At 41.1% G+C, this 20095-nt stretch overlaps 2 protein-coding genes and 1 pseudogene across 3 annotated transcripts; 1 reads left to right on the forward strand and 2 right to left on the reverse strand.

Moving 5' to 3' along the window:
- Positions 1 to 1670: 1670 nt before the first annotated feature.
- LOC135674796 (asparagine synthetase [glutamine-hydrolyzing]-like) lies at positions 1671 to 5419 on the forward strand. The gene is made up of 13 exons (XM_065184968.1): positions 1671 to 1835; positions 2268 to 2406; positions 2818 to 2913; positions 3014 to 3155; positions 3229 to 3419; positions 3493 to 3654; positions 3738 to 3818; positions 3893 to 4114; positions 4198 to 4332; positions 4409 to 4489; positions 4571 to 4657; positions 4755 to 4862; positions 4953 to 5419. Exons 1-13 carry the CDS (start codon positions 1756 to 1758, stop codon positions 5202 to 5204), a joined length of 1776 nt encoding a protein of 591 aa, XP_065041040.1. The 5' UTR covers positions 1671 to 1755; the 3' UTR covers positions 5205 to 5419.
- A 139-nt stretch (positions 5420 to 5558) lies between these two features.
- LOC135674799 (acetylornithine aminotransferase, mitochondrial-like) lies at positions 5559 to 10620 on the reverse strand (annotated as a pseudogene).
- Positions 10621 to 10763: 143 nt separating this feature from the next.
- Positions 10764 to 18427, reverse strand: LOC135674798 (glutamate--cysteine ligase A, chloroplastic-like). 2 transcript variants are annotated; one of them, XM_065184969.1, is made up of 16 exons: positions 18210 to 18427; positions 17748 to 18060; positions 16935 to 17085; positions 16211 to 16318; positions 15794 to 15886; positions 14400 to 14483; positions 14185 to 14253; positions 14039 to 14109; positions 13879 to 13947; positions 13011 to 13104; positions 12769 to 12858; positions 12608 to 12688; positions 12389 to 12481; positions 11970 to 12050; positions 11812 to 11881; positions 10764 to 11188 (listed from the first exon to the last, which is right to left on the reverse strand). In XM_065184969.1, exons 1-16 carry the CDS (start codon positions 18415 to 18417, stop codon positions 11100 to 11102), a joined length of 1764 nt encoding a protein of 587 aa, XP_065041041.1. In that variant the 5' UTR covers positions 18418 to 18427; the 3' UTR covers positions 10764 to 11099. The 2 variants fall into 2 exon arrangements, with proteins under 2 accessions (XP_065041041.1, XP_065041042.1); XM_065184970.1 differs by having other exon boundaries at positions 17748 to 18071; positions 18210 to 18383.
- Positions 18428 to 20095: the final 1668 nt, after the last annotated feature.

Genomic DNA, 20095 nt, shown 5'->3' on the forward strand with positions numbered 1-20095 from the left:
AATCATAAGTTATGAGTTTTTATTTTTGAATCTTCCATGAAATGATTCCTTTATTATATCTACTATCTTTTCAAGGGATTTTTAGCATCAGAATCTTCTTGATTAAGATTCTATTACAGAGAGAGAGAGAGAAGTTAGAGACTCCATCAATTTGTGTTAATAAATTCGAAATAGAATACAATATAGTATCGTTTTTAGTATCTCAAAATTCAAGGATGTCATTCTCTTTCCTGTCTCGAGGAGACCGAGGAGCCTCACCCAAGTTGTTGATTGGGATATTGTCACCCCGTCTTCATCAATCGAACGTGGCATTTTGGTGCCATGCATGCACTGTAGTTATCGATGTAATTGACGCATGGAGTTGGATCGATGAGGGCGATGGCATGGCGTTCTTGCTACGGTGGGTCGCCACAACCCGGTCGCCGTCACTGAAAAGTAGAGTTACGTGAAGGATGGCAGCAGGGAACTCGTCGCCTTTGCTTGTATTCACGGACGTATCAGATAAGGTTTCTCCCGATGTGTGATGCGTGGATCCCAATGTGCGATTTTTTGATCACCGCTGCCGAGTATTCTCTCTTTCTCTCTCTCTCTCTCTCGCTTTCAACAGTAATGGTAGAGAAGGAGGATGATACATATTATCCGGAAGCTTCACTGATGTCGAAGATACGTAATACAAGAATGATATGTCATCCTTACGTAGAAGATGACAAATCCATAATCCTTGTGTAGAAGAAACTTGGCCATAATCTTTCGAAACGTGTAACACTGCAACACTTCAATTTCAAGAAGCTTGACTGTGAGGAAAGTCTCAATTCTAATCACCTTTACACCAACAAGACAGGCCTCAAATTTCCAACGCAAACCCTACGTTTCAAATACACAGACTTTGACAGAGTCCACCCTCGATCCGATCTCAGCTTTTATGGTTTTCCGATCCCAAAGGAAGGGAAGGAATGCAAGCATAGCACCATTAATACTCGATGGAGTAGTTGAGTGCTCTCACCTCTTCATCCCTTGACGAGGAGGGTACTAAACAACAGTGTTGTTACCTTCTTCCTTCGTTTGATGAAGACAGGCCTCTCTCTCTCTCTCTCTCGCTCGCTCGCTCGTGACACGAGACTGGCACTAGATCGGCATATTCGGTGCACAAAATGCGGCGAAAAGAGCAGTGGATAGATTAAATGAATCTACCAGGAAAGGATATAAATTATCCCACGCCATTGGAGCGTCACTGTCCCAATTGCGATGCCATCCGAGTGTCCGGTGAAGTCGTTTTATCCATATCCGCTCTCCAGGATAAGGTAAGAATTTACTGCACCTAAACGTGGAAAGGTCAACTCCATCAGAGCCGTCCGTATCCGTCATCGACGGTCGCAGTGGACGCAAGGGAACTCCGCGAGCGCGAGATCTCGGGACGGTCCGGTCGACACGTGGGACGCGGACGGCTGCCCGCGGGGACCAGCTGAGTCACGCTTCGAACGGATAACGCATTCCCATCCGCCCGGGGACACGCGGCGGCATCTGGAACGTCGAGCAGGCGTCTGTCGAGTGCGGCCGTACGATGGTTGGCGACGCGTCGTGATTCGACGACGCCGCGCGCGGAAGGGAGCAGCTGCGGTTCCGTGCGTCCCGCGGAGCGCCTATAAATGGAGGCCGCCTCGCAACGAGATCGGTCGTCCGAGGCGCCTCATCCATCCCCACCCCTCCTCGTTTGTCTCTTGCTTGGGTTTCCGCTGCATCCCCGAGCGTGCCATCATGTGTGGGATACTGGCAGTCTTGGGTTGCTCCGATGAGTCGCAGGCCAAAAGGGTTCGAGTTCTCGAGCTCTCTCGCAGGCAATCATCCCCACCTTCTCCACCCTCTCTTTCTTTCTGCTTAATCCATGATTCATCCATGCGTCCACCGTTTGCTTGGTTTTGCTGTTGCCCCGTTCTCTGTTCTTGCTTTATCGGACAAAGTTCTCATAGGCATCCTCATGAAGAATCATGAACTAAGTGGAACAATGAAAGCGATGCCAAAATTTCGACTTTCGGTTTGTGTTTGTGCTATTTATGTAACGAAAATGACCCCAAAAAAGAATCCTTTTGGTCCATGATCGATGTCTAAAACCTTTAGATAAACAGGGGAGAAGGTTTTTGCTTGTTTCGACAAGAACGTAAACCTGCCTAAAGACTTCTAAACTTCGATGGATGATCGGAGTCCAGTAGTTGATATGAATGAATGAACGAATGTTCAAAAGGAGTGATCTTGTTCGTCTTTGGAGACAGGTTAAAGCATCGCGGACCAGATTGGAGTGGGCTGCACCAGTATGGAGATTGCTATCTGACGCATCAGAGACTGGCCATCGTCGATCCTGCTTCCGGTGACCAGCCCCTGTACAATGAAGACAAATCCATCGTTGTTACGGTACTGAATGATTCTAACCCTTCGTTGCTTCAATTTCTCGTTCGATCATCGCATAACCACAAATAATATCCAACACAAATTTGACAATAAGGATCAAAGTCGTGGGGGAATTAAGAACTTTTGGACCCAATAAAACTGGTGATGTCCGGCCAAATTGGTGAGAGACAGGCTGGAAAAGGATACATGTGGACCTCAAGGTTCCACGATTAAGGTCGACCAAACTCTTGTTCCACAAATGTTCTCCGGACTCATTTTCTTAACTCTCGTTTCTTTGCTCGAACTTATATCTGGTAAAATTCTTTGCCGATAGATCTTCACGAAAGAAAAATTAGTATGCATTAACATGCTTCCTCGAGTTGTTCTTCGTGCTTCGTTCACTGATGAAAAGGAGTTTAATTGTTTGACGCATAGGTGAATGGAGAAATCTACAACCATGAAGAACTGAGGAAACGGTTTCCTAATCACAAGTTTAGGACTGGGAGTGACTGTGAAGTAATCGCTCATCTGGTAAACGAGTTTTCTGGTCTGATCTTTCCATCTCCATCATGATAACATAATAAGCGGCACAAACTACTTCAGATTGTTGACTTGTTTCTATGATCCACAGTACGAGGAACATGGCGAAGGATTCGTGGATATGCTGGATGGCATCTTCTCGTTTGTGCTGCTGGACACTCGCGACAACAGCTTCATCGCTGCCCGAGATGCCATCGGAGTTACTCCTCTTTACATCGGCTGGGGACTCGACGGTACGTGATAAGAATTCTGTAAATTGTTCTACGGATTCTAAGCTTTGTTCTGAATCTGCTGTTGGTACTGCAGGTTCTGTTTGGATATCATCGGAGATGAAAGGTCTGAACGACGACTGCGAACACTTTGAGGTCTTCCCTCCCGGGCACTTGTACTCCAGCAAAGAAGGCAGCTACAAGAGATGGTACAACCCGCCGTGGTACTCGGAGGCGATTCCATCGGTGCCATATGATCCCCTTGTTTTGAGGGAGGCATTTGAGAAGGTAAAGACTGCATGCGGATGTTCTTTTGCTGTCTCGGGTAACTGAGTAGTTCCTTTCTCTCTCACTTGTGCAGGCTGTCATCAAAAGGCTGATGACCGATGTCCCATTTGGAGTTCTGCTTTCCGGTGGACTCGATTCGTCACTGGTTGCTGCTGTGACTTCTCGTCACTTGGCAGGAACAAAAGCTGCAGAGCAGTGGGGGACTCAACTCCATTCCTTCTGCGTTGGCCTGGAGGTCGGCAACCTGTGCTCATCCTACGATCCTTGCGGTCAAAAAAGAAAAGAATTCATGCGGATATATGTTCTTTTTTGTTGCAGGGATCACCGGACTTGAAGGCAGCAAAGGAGGTTGCTGACTACCTGGGAACCGTTCACCATGAGTTCCACTTCACCGTTCAGGTACTCTGGAAGCTCTTTTTGCCGAGAAGACGGACGGACCATAAATGTAGCTGATGAGTCTGTGTGTTTTCCAGGACGGTATCGATGCGATCGAGGATGTGATCTACCACATCGAGACGTATGATGTTACCACGATCAGAGCTAGCACACCGATGTTCCTTATGTCTCGCAAGATCAAGGCACTGGGAGTGAAGATGGTGATCTCAGGGGAGGGGTCGGATGAACTCTTCGGAGGCTATTTGTACTTCCACAAGGCACCGAACAAGGAAGAATTCCACGGAGAAACATGTCGTAAGGTATGCAAACTATCGGTGGTGGTGTCGATCGCAAAGGTACCGAGAAACCTCATCATCTTGTCTGAGTCCAATTATGTCCACAGGTAAAAGCCCTGCACCAGTATGATTGCCTAAGAGCCAACAAGGCAACATCGGCATGGGGACTGGAATCTCGCGTGCCCTTCTTGGATAAGGCATTCATCGATGTCGCCATGAGCATTGATCCTGAATGGAAAATGGTACGTTAAATAGATTATCTGCGGTGCCAAGAGAAATGAAGTCTTTCGCTTGCTGACGTGCTGTGTTCATGATCAGATCAAGCCTGATCTTGGTCGGATCGAGAAGTGGGTACTGAGGAAGGCTTTTGATGATGAGGAGAACCCCTACCTGCCAAAGGTTTTCGTCCACCGATTCTTTTTCATTTACTGCGGCAAGAAGAGAGTTTTCTGAAGGATTTCGTCCTTGTTGTCTCTGCAGCACATCCTTTATAGGCAGAAGGAGCAGTTCAGCGACGGTGTTGGCTACAGTTGGATCGATGGCCTCAAGTCCCACGCGGCAGAACATGTAAGTAACTTTGTCGTCCATTTAATCTCCTTCTTTCTCGATGGAGCGAGAGAGAGAGAGAGAGAGAGAGATGACAGACGGCGTCGATCTTGTTCAGGTGTCGGGCAAAATGATGCAGAACGCGAAGCACATATACCCACACAACACGCCAACCACGAAGGAAGCCTACTACTACAGGATGATCTTTGAAAGGTTCTTCCCGCAGGTAGAATCATATGCGCTTTTAATTGCCGTGATAGAGCCGTCGGTCAAGCATTCGTCGGTAAGATGTGAGAATTCTGTGACGGTGTTGCAGAACTCTGCGAGGCTGACGATCCCTGGCGGACCAAGCGTGGCATGCAGCACGGCCAAGGCGATCGAGTGGGACGCGCAGTGGTCGAAGAACCTCGACCCCTCGGGCAGAGCTGCTCTGGGCGTCCATGTTTCGGCGTACGATCCCGCCGCCGTGCCGTCTTCTCTCACGACCGGCACGAGCCCCGCCATGCTCGTCAACAAGAAGCAGAGGGTGATGGAAGCGAAAGCGCCGGAGCTCACCATAAGTTCCTGAGGAGCCCTGTAGCTGCGGCTCAGTGACTTGTTAGATCGAGAGGTAATATTAGTAAGTAGCTACTCGTGGTCGAACACCTTGTATACGTCGAATAAAGTGGATGGCACTGTCAGGCCTTCATTCCAGAAACATGTTTTCATGTGCTCGGCTTTCTTTGTTCGTTGCCGGGTCGATTACGATGAACATCGCATGGTGCTACTACACCTTTGTCCAAATCTCTGGGTTTCCTTTGATCCTTGGAAGTGATCTAAAGAAGGCAGCATAATATACAAAGAGAGGTAGTAGGTCACAGAATTCATTGGATATTAAGGCAATTTATATTTTACATGATGGAAGTGAACTGTGCAACAAGTTTATCATGCATATATGTAGGAAGCTAAAAATAATTGAGTTCCAGATTCAATCCACTAGTCTGTCTGTTCATCATACAGCTGAATCAAGCAAGCAGATTTTTTTCTACATGGAAGAAGAATTAAACATTTATTAGACAGAGATCTGGTTTTATTTACATATAAAAAAAAAAACACTACTCCAAAGCAGCCTGACCTAACAAGTTCATAAAATTTTAAAGGTATAAGAGGATTGATGATAAATAGATGTCACATCTATATACATAAAGAAAGTACAATAGGAATAGTCCTGCAACATGATTGCTCACATGCACAAATCTGTATAAGAAAGGGACTACCACTGGTTTGATTTCAAAATCTAGGTTGTGTTGTTTGATCCTCTATGAACACATAACATAGATAAAGATAAATTACATGCTGGAAACAAGATAAATCTTAGAAAAACCTGAAGCCTCTATGCCTCATTAGAGGCATTACCTTTGGCAGCCTGTTCCAGCTCCTCCTCAGATATAATCAAAGGCGGCACCAGCCTAACTACGTTCCCTTTTCCAGCTGTGAGCACCAGAAGACCGGCATTTCGACAGGCATCGACGACAGGAGAAGCTTGGATGTCCAGCTCAATTCCCGCGATCAGCCCAAATCCACGACGTGCAGGTTCCCTCCCAGTTTATTAACAAGTAGTTCCTTCAAATAGTGTCTCTTCCTAGTTACACTGGCCAAGAAACTGCGCTCCTGTATTTTACTCAATACTGCAAGGGCTGTGTGACAAACTAGTGGTCCACCAGCAAAAGTGCTCCCATGGTCTCCAGCGCTTATGGCGACAGCAACCCTTTCAGTGGTCAGGACGACACCGATCGGTAGACCACCAGCAAGAGGTTTGGCAATGGTCATCATATCAGGCATCACACCAAAGTCCTCATGAGCCACAGATGACCTGTTTGGCTCAATCCACATTGTACCTGTGAGAAAAAAATATATAATTCAAACATGATAAGGGGCTCAAGTCATAACAGTGTATGAAAGAATACCGAGTATAAACAGAATTGAAAGAGAAAAAGGAGAAAAAAGGAATACATAAATCAATCTCATGACCATATAAGGAGATAGTATTCAACTATTAACCAGGACCAATTAAATTCTTGAACCTCCAGAAGATGCAATTCTAATCCTTAAAAAGGCAGGAAACTCTCGGGATTGGTTCACCTCAAGATTTATGAATAATAAGTTGAGATGTTGGAATACTAAGATGCAATCACGTATACTGATATCCTCAAAAGGGTAGGCAACAAAAGTAGTAAACAATACTGTTTTAGTTATATTAAAATACTGTGCCAAGAAGAGGATGGACAAAGAGGAAAGAGGACAAGATCTTTTTGCATGATCAATGAATTCTAAGGATCAGGTCATTTGAGGTTCTAGCACTTGTATCTCCAACAGGACTGTTTTACAAGTCCTAATATCAATTACTGGAGTTTTCTCCAGTTTGACACGTACCAGAACTACATAGACACAAACAACACCAATGAGGATAGAGATTGTCAGACACATCGATCAAAATTTTTCAGGATAGAGGTAAATTGTGCAGCCAATAATTCAGCTTCTCTGCTTTTCTAATGACAATATGAGTCCCAAAATTGACAGTTGCGGTTGCAGGACGTCTGATTACATCTATGAACTACTTAGCTTAGCTTAATAGATCCAACCACAACAAATTTATAGATGGACACTAAAATTTCAAAAAACAGAGAGTGATGGATACACCAAGCCAATCACATAATTTCGAAAGGAAAAGAACTAAGTATTCGTGTAAACAAAAATGTAAGCTGCCTACCTCATCGAATACCAAGAGAGCTCCAGCATCATCACAGGGGCAGTGCGTAAAGCCCGTAGAAAGTCCTTTGTGGCACTATATAGGTTCAATAAAAACTGCTGCTGTCTTGCCATGTTGCATTGCTTTCTTGGCTTCCTCAAAATTTCCATATTCTATGAATTTGACCCCGGGCATGACAGGTTCAAAGGGTAACCTGTAGTGTTCTTTGCTTGTGAGGGCAACAGAACCCATTGTCCTTCCATGGAAACTATGAGTGAAAGCAATAAACTCTGTAGTAGGAAGTTTCTTATCAGGGTGTGAAAATCTTTGAAACTTCCTAGCAAATTTTATAGCTGCTTCATTTGCTTCCGTTCCAGAGTTTGCAACAGGAGGCGCTTTCCAAGAGTCACCTGCATTATCCATGCATATTGTCCACTGTACAAATAAACTACTGTGGAGTTTAGGACATAGTAAATTTTTTTATGCTTAAGTTACAAAATACGAGAAAAAAAAGGCTATGTAAAAGGATATTTAGGAACATAAACACAAAATTACATAGGGATTTCATGTTAAGAACATAAAAGAGCACCCAGAATACAAAGGAACTAAGAGTAACGATCGCAGAATATAACAAAAATAGTACAATAAGAAGGGGGATTATTTCTAAGAATAACACTCAGAAGAAAAATAGAGAGACTTTAGAGAAGGTTGTATGAATTACACAATGAACACCACAAATAATTGTTTCTTATCTTCTTATATAATAACACAAAAATAAATGACCTATACAAACCAAAACAAGTGCAAAAGAGGGTGCAGGTGGCGTGCAAATCTCTTAGTTTGTTGTCTTCTCTTCTTTATCCAGCTGCTTGACCACAATTTGCTGGGAAAGAGTTGAAATGCCATATTTTGTGATATCTGAATAAAGAACTTCGCTTGGTTCTCTCCATGTAAAGTAAAAAAACTCAACTCTTGGTGTTATATGCCTAATCCGAATAACCAAGAATAATGTGCCTCCAATCAACCAGCCTTGTAAGTTTCAACTTGTGTATCCCTCACAAGATATCATGGCAAGAATATGGCGACTCTTCAAGGGGTTCACAAAGATTAGTCACTGGAAATAAAAGATCCTATACTCTTAAGAAAGATGATTGTAGAAGACAACCATATAGATAAATCAAATCTAGTTGATTACATCTAAAAAGAAAAGCGTTCATATTTGAGGGTAATGATGTGTGAAATCCTTCCCACATATCACCATGTCAGGCAGGGAAACAATGCAATACCATACTAAAATATGGACAAGATAGAAAGACTATCAGAGCGTTGCACATAGTGCTGTGCCTTTGAGCATGACAGATAAATTAATGATCTTATAGCAAGAGATGGGAGAAGTAGGTCATAAATATAAGGTCCATGTCCAACAAAAGACGTCTTACATGAAGGTGAATTTATATATAGTTTATATTGTTCCGTGTTTTCAACCCAGGTTACTAGTAAGGGCTTTGTTTCCAATGCATATTGAGACCTCATTGTTCCTATTAAAACAGGTATTCCAGAACTGTTCTCATCACGTCTACAAACCTCTTATATGTGGTTGGTCCTTAATTCATGACAAGAACAAAACACCAACTTTCAAAAGTATGTAAAGACAAGAAAAGGATCCAAAGGACGCCCCTAGCATCTAATGCACAAATCCAAAGTGAACCCAATGCACCTAGCAATCAAGAAGCCAAAAAATTTCTTATACGTAAAAGCCAACAAGCTGCAGCCATTCTTCACGACACAACACCATCCACTATCAGATGGCAGCGATCTCTAATCTATGGATAGTCGCTAACGATTTGAATCGAATGAAAATTGCATTTCCAACTAACAAAATTCCAGCCTTACCTGAGGGATTGAGTAGTAGACGTTGCCGACATGGGTAAGCGTGTGAGCCTGCTCGATCATCGCATTCACCCAATCCGGATCACCATCCCCGAGGGAATACACCGCAATCCCGGCCGTCATGTCCGGGTACTCCTTCCCGTCCACATCGTAGAGTTCGCATCCCTTGCCACTCTGGATCACCACCGGAGCTCGGGCATAGGTACCCACGAACACATTCTTTTCCAACTCCATCACTTTCCTCGACGCTGGTTCCGACGATGCTACCGCGTTCTGCTGTGCGTCCGACACCAGGCATGATGAAGCCTTCGGAAGTTGAGCTCGACATGCGAATCTCTTCCGTCTGTCCAGCTTAAAAAGGCGAGGGACATCAGTTGCAGGGGAAACGAGAGGGACGAGCGATGCCTCGAGAGAATTCATGGTTCTGCCCGAGGTTGGGCAGATAGGTAGGGCGGTATCGGTCGAACGATTAGATTTGTCTGACGATTTCGGATCAGCCGAGGAACGTAATTGGACAAAGAGGTTGATCGGACGCCACGATCATGGAAATGGAGGGAAGAGGTCGGAGAAGATGTCACAAGCAAATGGCGACAGCGACAGACCTGAAGGCTGGGGAAGAAGGGAGAGCAAGTGGAGCAACGCGTCGAGGGCTACCGGAGAGATTAGGGTATTGATGGGAAATGGTGGCCGAGCGTTTGGGGAGTTCGGTGAGCGCCCGAATGGCGGATGAATATTTGTATCTATTTTAAAATTATATATATATATATATATATATTGGATTTTTTTAGGAAATATATGAAAAATACCATTATGAAGATTATTAATATTTGTTTCCACAGATTTTGGTTTTTTTTTTCGGAATATCGAAAATTTAAAAGTAATAAAAAAAATAGCACATCGGTACTCTTTAATTTAACCTGCGGTAATGGTTTATGCCAAGGCAATTCACCAGTTGCAGTTTGCTGCTGCCGCTGCGTATTTGTTGATGCAAATCCAGTGCACATGTTGTATCCATTTGAAACGTAGCATGGCTTAATTTGCAATGCCGAAATGTTTGGCATTTTGTTAGAACAGATCATGGCATAGGCCTACATTTGAGATTCTCTCTGAAGTCTGCACAAATTGAAGTAGCCCTCAGAATAGTCGATTGGCTCAGGAGTCTTCAGAAGAAAACATTAGAATACAAATGTCAGCAGACTTACTAATTTGTCTGAGAAGTCAACCAACAGCCATCACCTGCCGAATCAAAAAAATGCTAGTTTATGAGAAGGATAAACAAAATTTTAACTCACAGCTGAGGTGCACATATCAAGATCAAGTGAGCGGTCGATAAAGGACCCAAATCAGATAGTATCGCTCCATCGAGACGTTTTCAGGACTTTAGTCAGTGCGATGCAGTCGCAGCTCAGCTGCTCAAAAAGTATCTGTTACTGTTACTTTTCCTGATTCATAAAGCCACCACTACCGGCGGAAACGCCATCATCGATCCATGAGGGGAAAAAACAAACAAAAAAAAGCCAGTAAAATATTGTTTTTGATGGCTGCATCACAACGAACATGGTCACTTGTAGTTTGCCTGACGATAATACATGCCTCGTTCTCATCAAATAGGGAAGCCACAGATGCCATCGACAACCTAAAGAGAAACCTCCGCGATCGATCGAATAGGATAAAGGTCTGCAAAGTACATGAACAAGAATTCTCTCCATGGTAAGAATTCCACCAACCGACCAGCCCAAAGATTGTCCTCCATGACTTCTGAATGAACTGCAACCAAGCAACTCAACTCGTTCGTATTTTATTCATCTCATAAAAGAATGCTACTAAGGAGAGATCCTTTGTGCCTCAATATAACAACTCCTCAAACACGGGATCTACATTGCATCCCCATTTTCCATGATACAATTCTAGAAGTTTCTCAGCTGGAGTCACTCCTGTCACAAGATTGAACTTGCATAATTAGTGCGAGTGTGGCACCAGGTGGCCGCAGAATCATCATTTGTCAGTTTAACATAATGTTCTATGAGATGAAAATAATCCCAGCTTCGAAGATGCAAAGTAACTATCAGATATCTATGTTATGGATCACAAGTTTACCCATAAAGAGTATTCTTGCTGTTCAAAAAATCAGCAAATAGGTGGAAAATATGACATCATATATGTGATACAACTTAAAGATACATATGCCGAATGTATATGGAACAAACTGGGAACATATCACAGGTCTGTGAAGCACACACTAATACAAAGCACATGTTTCTCTTTGCCCATCTACATGCACTCACATAAATGTGATTTATTTATCAGATATTCTCATCTAGTCAAATATACTTCTGTAACCACAAGGATACACATTTGTATGCAAAGACCACAATGTTACCCCTATGAAAGCTTGATCTTCAATAAATAAAACTAATAGCACTGGGAATTTTTATAGAAGTAGGTAGTGAAGGAAAAAAGATAATTCAATTTTGTCCCTCAAGGGTAAAAACACATGATATTTCATATGCCAAGTAGGATAAAAGAGGTAAATGCACTTAAACTTGCAAAACTTTACCTGTTTGAACCACGTCAGTTACTTCTTTTAGAAACCCAGCTTCTTTGTATCCTCTTCTTTCCAACCCATCCTGCCACATTACGAGATATGTGTAAGAAAAAGAACACACCTTATATGCATCACCACATAAATAGTGCTGCAAATTGCTATTGAACAACCTTAGACAACTGTAGAACTTCTTCAGCAACATGTCTAAGCAGCCCATCGCGGAATGGGGTCTTTAAACCGGTTATTGGAACCTGTTAGTCTAATAATTAGCATGAGATTCTCAAAAATGTTAAAGATCATAAACTCATGAAAATGATTAACTCCTCCAGTAGCAAATAAAGAAATCTTAAGTTCTAAAGATAAAACATTATGAGAAATAATTAACTTATCTAGTAGCAGCACATGAAGAGATCCTAAGCTTGAAAAGATATACTAACATTTTTTTATGAGGGTGTTAGCTATACCTAGAAATAAGAATTGGAAACAAGGAGTTGAAAAATATTCAGCAATAAACAAAGATTAGCCAGTGTCAAGTTCATGCATTCTACAAAAGCGATTTTAGTCGAAAGAAAGCAAGTTTTCTTAATACCTTTCTCCGTAACATTTGTCTTTCTTCCATTGTCCAATCAGCTGTCATGTCTAATACATTCTGTAATGAAACCTCATCATATAACAAGCCCACCTGCAAATGAAATGCCTTGAATCAAAGGTGCTCACAAAGAACAGTAGGTTCATGACACATCTGGAATCCCAGTAACTTCACGTTTGATGTCACCATAGAAAAAAAAAATGTTGAAAGCTAAAATACCCAAAATGCTGGCAAAGCACATAACCTCCTCCAAGGGCCACCATCAGCACCCCGCATTTCCAGGTATCTCTTCAATCTGACCTGCAAAGAAAACACGAAACAACTTGGGTATTTATCACACTTAATTTGCTTCCAAAAGTGATCAACTAATGCAAAGGTACCTCAGGGAATATTGTTGTTAGATGATTTTCCCAATCATTAAGTGTTGGGAGCTCACCAGGTATGCAAGGAAGTTTTCCTTGCATAAAATCCTGTCCATATGCCATGTAAGTACAATATTCTCAAATTAAAAAGTTCAAAAACATCAGAATGGAAGAATTTTCTCATGCAGCAACATATTTGAAGTGAAAAAGATGTAGAAACAAGAAACAAAAAGGAAAAGAGATTATGTGTAGAGAAAAACCCTGAAGGACATTCCAGTGCAATCAATATATTTCTTGTTCCTATAGACGAAGTACATGGGAACATCGAGGGCATACTCCACGTATTGTTCAAATCTGCAATAACAGATCAAGGATAATTAGTCTTCAAGAATAAGTTGCAAGAAAAAAATGTGAAGCAAAGTTCTTCATAAATTGCTATCACGTTAAGCTTTTTTGGCCTATAAGCCAAAGATGATTATGACTACAATTGAGATTCAGCAGAAAGCAAAAGTCATTTGCAGAACTGCATTGATCAAAAAGCAGTTACGTTTTCTCAAAAGAACATGTATCTTATAATCCAGGTACACTTTAACAAAGTGTTATTGACCTTTGAAATGCTAAATTTACACATCTCAATTATGCTTTATAGTCAAATGCATATCACATAATTATTAGATAGGTTTAGGATATAGGGTTTGACAGAGAGCATATAACATGAAACAAAACTTACCCCCGTCTTTCCCCTTTAATAAAAAAATGAAAAAGCATAAGAGTATGAACAATGGACATATCAATAAGGATGACAAAACTCACCGAAGTAAGAAATTATGATACTTCTCGACAAGAATACAACTATCGAAGCTCAACAAAACAACCATTGCCTTATAATTATGAAGGTAAAGAGTATTTGAAAATTAATCTATTCGTTTTTTTTTTTTCGTTGCTAAGTAACAGTAATGATTAACATCAACACAGAAGGTGCAGAGAAGGATTGGCAGAAGTTCACTGTTCAGATATCCAGAATTTGGTAAATACCAACTCACACACAAACAAGCTTGGAAAACGATTCAAGAAGTCTATAAAAAACAAACAAAGAGAGAGACAGAGGAAGGGCAAAAAAACACTTACCCAAAAGAGTCATCAAAGACAAAAGGAAGCATTCCAGTCCGGTTATTGTCTGTATCAGTCCAAATATGGCTGCAGCAAGTAATGATTTATCAAGAAAACATCAAAATAGAGAAATAATGACATATAAGAAGAAGAATACACATCAGATGTTAAGATAAACCTTCTCATGCTAAGATAACCATTTGGTTTTCCTTCAGTGAAAGGTGAATTAGCAAATATTGATGTTGCAATCTGATTCAAGAACTAGTTAGAAGTCAAGATTACACAAGTGAACAAAATTTTAAGAGGCAAATAATAAGTACTCACAGGTTGCAAAGAAAGACCAGCACGAAATTTCCTAATCATATCAGATTCAGAACTGAAGTCAAGATTGACCTGATAAAAAACAGTTCTGAGTACTTGAACTTCGATAGTAATATGAGACTGTTGATAGCAAAAGGACATTGCAACATGAATTCACATCTCAAAAGGCAATATTTAAAAAAAATAAGATAACGCCAATTTCATAGTTGAAATTTAACCTGAACCGTACAAGTCCGGAACATCATATCAAGTCCAAGAGAACCAACTTTTGGCATGTAGTTTCTCATAATCTCGTACCTTCCCTGTGGAAAGCATCCTAGTGAGCGTATAATTACAGCAACAAGAAACAACAAGAACAATATGTATGAGCATATTGTTCCTTGAGGAATTTCAAACAAATGAAGACAGAAACTAGTTGCTAACTTTTGAAATCACAGAGATGACCATATTTCATGTAAATTCCTTAACCAAGAACTACAGTGAAATGAAACAATCAGTCACTTCCAGTAACTAGACACTATGTATTAACAGAGGTGGGGGTTACCAAAACCATGAAAGGTGGTTGAACTAAGAAAATATAATCGTCTTAGTTCAGAAGAGATTGAACAGACAGAACAATATATTTTATAAATCATGCCTCTCCACATACACAAAGAAAACAACCTTGGTTATTCCTACTTTTAGATGTGAAAAATTTATAGCATTATAAGATCAAATCCAGACCCGAAGAAAACATCCAGTGTAACCAAGAAACATAGCAGACCTATTATCCACTCATGGAAAAACTACCTTCTACCATTAAGCAAAAATTTTATACTGCACAATAGCAAGAATCAGTTTTTTGTGCATGATGTTTTTTTAATTTCCCATGTCATATTTCAATTATAATATGAAAAAGTTATATAAACCATAACCTAATATTACATGACCTGGTGAATGAATTCACTTAGTCTCCAAACAACTGTATGAGTCTATTGTAAAATACATTATTATGGATTATATAGTTTTGTGCACTTGCAATATCAACCAGTTATTATTAGGTTTTGTACCTTCAAAAGAAAAGGAATAAAAGATACCCTAGCTCCACCCTTTATTGAGTGTTTTTTAGTCTTCTTTGCAACCACTCAATAGATATAGGTAAAATTTCCTCATTCCTTAGCAAAGAGAATTTCTCCAGATCTTTTTGGAAGTATCAAGCAATGTTCTGAATACCGCACCATACCGATATACCAATTAGTTATCGGTATGATACGTACCGAGTATACCAACACATGATACATTAAGGTGTACCGATGTACCACTCGTATCGAGCGATATGATACGATATTGCAAACCATGGCATCAAGCAAGTAGAAGTTATAGCATTATCTTCATAACATGGACACAGTTTAATTACTTGTACAATTAACTCTAAACATTAATTCAGCAACCATTTTCAGGGCTTATTTTATGCAATATAGGAATTTAAAAACTGCACTGTAATAGGAAAGAAGTATGAAATAGAAAATAAAAAACCAAGCCTCTAAAACAGTGTCTTGAGATGTGTATCAAAAAAGCAAAAGAAATATTCCATATATGAGTAGTATGGATAACATACAAAAGCCTGTCATACCTTGGGCATAATAGGAATGTCCTTCAGCCCCCACTTTGGCTGAAAACCAATTCCTAAAAATCCAATCCCCATCTCCTCTGCCACAGCTTTCACCTATCGAATAGCAGTAAACAAAAATAAAGTAACAAACCACACGAATCTCGTTAAAGACAAACATTTAAGTCATATATGAATTATTCAATCATGCAGCATCATTCTTCCCATAAGATGAATGACAGTCTTGTTAGACACAAAACATGTAAAAAAATGCTGAAGAACTGGAAACCTTATGGTAAAGTCCTTAGTTTGATAATATTTTTGCAGTGATCTACGAACTTCTGTGACAAGGCAATCTGAGAAATTTTCTTAACATATTATGAAATATACATAAATGAATTTAAACTTAACAAGGAGAAGCCTGCAGAATTAGAATCTGACCTGATAAAGATGTGAGTTAACCTCAGCACAAGTCTGGTGAAGCGTCTCAAGAGGTGCACCACTAAGCTCAAACTGACCACCAGGCTCTAATGAAATGTTTTGTTTACCCTGCACAATCAAATACCAATCTCTTCCTCGTGAATGTCAAACAATCATATATATAACTAGTTAACTACATTATAAAGATGATAACTTGAATGTACCACACGGCTACTGTCCTATATTTTCCAATAGAACATGTAACAGAGGCTTGCAATGAAAATGATGTAGTCATTTGCTCATTAATCTTCGAAGTACTAAACTGACACTGGGTGGTCGAGTACACGATGAAAAATCATCAGAATTTAGGATTATGAGTCAATGAGACAATAAGAAAGGGCTACACTATACAAACATGGAGATTCATGGACGAGGTCATTGAGTTGGTATAATCACAGTAGAGTCACCCCATAACTCAAACCTATATTTACTTAGGTGTACAAACGTAGAGGTTAATGACTCAAACCTAAAAGAAATTATAGAAAAAATCAATAAACTTAAATTTGGCTTAGTAGGATATAATTGTAGGAATCTGGAGAAAAAGTAGAAGGCCAAATACTATAAGATGAAAAAAGACAGCATAAACTGGCTAGCAGAGGGAAATGCAAGCATAAGTTGAAAGTATCTCTGAGGCGTTAAAGTTGGCAAAGTTGTCTTTCGGTGAAATGAAGGATGGCTCTTTCACCTGGTTGAGGCCAATAACATAATCTCCTTCCACTATTTTATCCCAATCAAATCTCTCTGCTATAGCATTCAGCAAGTCTGCAATTTGTTCATATTTCATCGGACATAAAGTTCCAACTTCAAAGCCAAACTTCTCATGTTCAGTCCCAATTCTGCCACAAAAAAAAAGAAAAAAAAGTGAAACTACTAACTGCAGATAAAAGTGCAGAGTCCCAATATGCCAAAAACAATGACGCTACCCTCAAAACCAGAATGCATAAAAAGTTGAGTAATTCCAAAAATTAAACAACAATACATCAACTTGAACTACATTTATGACAAAGAGAAGACAAACATTCGAGGACTGGAAACAGGCAACACAACTGAACACTGAACAAAAGCATATAAACAAGGAAGACTGATACAAGAAAAGAGCAAATCGATATCCAGTTTAGGAGAGCACCCAAAAAAAATACATGAGATCACCTTTCTCTTACCTTCGATAGTATCCTAAAAGTATAATTCTGAAATAACTTCACCCTGAAGTCCTAGAACTTAACAATCAGGGATAGGATGTAGTTGGTCGCCACATATGTCATGGTTCATAGATACTTAAAAAGTATCATCAGATGTACTAACTATGAAGACCAGACCACAGAACACATGATGACCTTTGTATTTGCTATGACAACTTTTTGGACAGATCAAACAAATATAACATCTCAAGGAAACACAAAAATGTTCAAGAAGCAAGCGCGTTTCCACAAGTAAAAGAAATATCATAAGCAAATCAAAGTTGCAGAGGGTTCCGAGGCAGCGATTTCAAGAAGCATACCGCCACATTTCCTTGGGCTTGCAACCGGAAGCGAGGTACCCAACGAGGTCCTCTTTCGTCAACGGCTCCGTTATCACCACGGCGTCATCCGTAGGAGGGCTTGCGGCAACAACCATCCCGCTCGTTCTTCCATATCCTCGAGCAACCCAACGCAAACCTTGCGACCTCCTCTCCCCATGCCGCACCAAGGAATCGAACCCCACAAAGACTCCTCTCCTTTTCAAAGCACCACCACGTTCCGGACCAAAACCGGAACCTAAATTCTCAGAGAAGTGGATTGGATTGACAAGCCAACCGGAAGCCGCCGCCATTACTTCAACCAACCTCCAAGGAGAAAGAGCGAGAGATCTCACGTAAAAACAGCAGAACGACAAAAAGCTAGACAAAAAGACAGCGATTCTTGGACCGGAGTCTTGGATTAGTAGCGCGATAAGAAGAGGAGAGTCAAGAAAGAGGTATCACCTCGAAATCGATTCAAGATCCCTTTCTCTACGCTGGCAGCAGAGAAGAAGCAGCAGCGGCGGCGGCGGAGGACAGACGAGTGGACTGAGGAAGCGGGGGAGATGGAGAGCCCAAAACGGAAGGGAAAGGGGGTAGGGAAGACGCTGTTTAGTGGCGGGCAGCCTCCGTGCTCGCGACGCGGCCCATTAGCTGCCACGTGGATCCGCATCGGGGCCCCATTTCTGGCACATTAACCTACCATTTTAAAAGGCGAGGAACGATTCGCTGCTTTCAGTTTTATTACAATATATGACACGCCGAAATTACGAAACTGACCGGGCACGAATATGTTCGATATATAAAGAATAATCTATACAGAAAATTCTTTATTAGATTTATTACATAATTTTATATTAAATCGGATCAAATTGAGCTCGATTAGTCTGATAAGAGGAAGAGACAGAGTAGGAGAAAGGTTAACTCGAATAATTTCTTAAACAAATAATTGAAATATAAAGATAAAATTAAATTTTTTTAATTGATTAAAAGTAGGATAAAGAATTGTATATATTGTTTGGGATTGAATATGGGTTTCATTGCAATCTTGGAATTGGAATGGTCAGATCAATTTGATTCCGATTCAATTTTCATTCGAATCGAACGATGATGAGACCTAATAATTATGTCCAAAGGTCCGATCCAAGATTGCATGCAGCTCGTAATTATCCTACCGACTGGCCGTCCAATACGTGTCTAAGACAACGAAGCGTCACCGCTCCGATTCCGATCCCATCATAAGCGGAAGATGAATCTGGTCCGGCATCCCTTGCGGATTCAGAAGCGTCACCGCTCCGATTCCGTACACGAAGGTAGTCCCATCACGTGCCCACTTTATCGTCCTTTAATCATTCTTAAAAGTATTTTAATCATTCTTTTTCCCGCTCGATCAAAATTACAAATCTTGCGTAGGTGCTTACGTTCTCGACGCTCTCCGATGACGTCATCAGTGGCCTAAACTCGCATCCCAAACAGGCATCGCTGCATCAAAATCTGTGTTGGGTGCTTCCGAGAAGTGGATTCCAGATCGAAAGAAGAGGAAAGAGAGGGAGGAAACGTGATGCGGACATCATACCAAGTACGTTGGGGACCCAAATCACTTTAAGCACTGCTTCTTTTCGGTGGACGGAACGAAGAGAGTGATAGGCCGAGAATGCAGCCAATGAACACCACTGATTCACATCGAAATCGGTTGTAGTATACTCTGTCGTGGAACTCAACGGATGTCGGTACGGTTAGATTTCGCCCCGAAGGTGTAAGGTCATCCGCACGAGGATCCGAAGATGTAGCGATACAACCGGGTTAGGTCGAGAAGAAGTTTCATCGATCGAGTCGAGACAGACCTTTGATTACTATTTCTGCCTGTGAAAATAGATCAACGTCGAGAGAGAGTTTTTGACTTGACCCCTCCAAAATTTAAATTGGGTCCATGATAGTATTTTTTTCTCCCCCCTTGAGGATGAAATTGACTTTTATACTTGTTTGTCGGAAGGTTGATTGTACGAGACTCGTTAATGATCCATGATATCTCGGGAGGTCGATCCATGCTTGTCATGCGACATAGGCCGACTTATACGACTATGCGCCATGCGACGTCGCCTTGCGTCATCGTGAATGGTTTGAAGTAAGACAACACCATCTTGTATAGATTTAGACGGCACGAGTATGGCTCCCGTCGCCCCCATGTCGATCATGAGGTGGCTATCACCTGTTGCCATGCCAATTATACCAAAATATGTCCTATCATACTCGAAGAACAAAATCTCTATTATACTCATAAATAAGGAGAGAGAGAGAGAGAGAAGAACATATCATCTCTTTAAACGATAGCCTAGCGAGACTTAAAACCA

The sequence above is a fragment of the Musa acuminata genome, chromosome BXJ1-5 (assembly GCF_036884655.1).
Source record: "Musa acuminata AAA Group cultivar baxijiao chromosome BXJ1-5, Cavendish_Baxijiao_AAA, whole genome shotgun sequence".
In the NCBI taxonomy this organism is placed as follows: domain Eukaryota; kingdom Viridiplantae; phylum Streptophyta; class Magnoliopsida; order Zingiberales; family Musaceae; genus Musa; species Musa acuminata.

Bases quoted from the DNA above. Each gene is read 5' to 3' on its own strand.
- LOC135674796 (XM_065184968.1), top strand. From the start codon at position 1,756: ATGTGTGGGATACTGGCAGTCTTGGGTTGCTCCGATGAGTCGCAGGCC. The intron at 3,655-3,737 runs GTCGGCAACCTG...TTTTTGTTGCAG, and splicing joins CCTTCTGCGTTGGCCTGGAG to GGATCACCGGACTTGAAGGC. The intron at 4,658-4,754 runs GTAAGTAACTTT...GATCTTGTTCAG, and splicing joins AGTCCCACGCGGCAGAACAT to GTGTCGGGCAAAATGATGCA.
- LOC135674798 (XM_065184969.1), bottom strand. From the start codon at position 18,417: ATGCGGATCCACGTGGCAGCTAATGGGCCGCGTCGCGAGCACGGAGGC. The intron at 14,254-14,399 runs GTTAAATTTCAA...GTTTTTTATCAG, and splicing joins TCCGGACTTGTACGGTTCAG to GTCAATCTTGACTTCAGTTC. The intron at 13,105-13,878 runs GTAAGTGTTTTT...CTGTTATTGCAG, and splicing joins GTCTTTGATGACTCTTTTGG to ATTTGAACAATACGTGGAGT.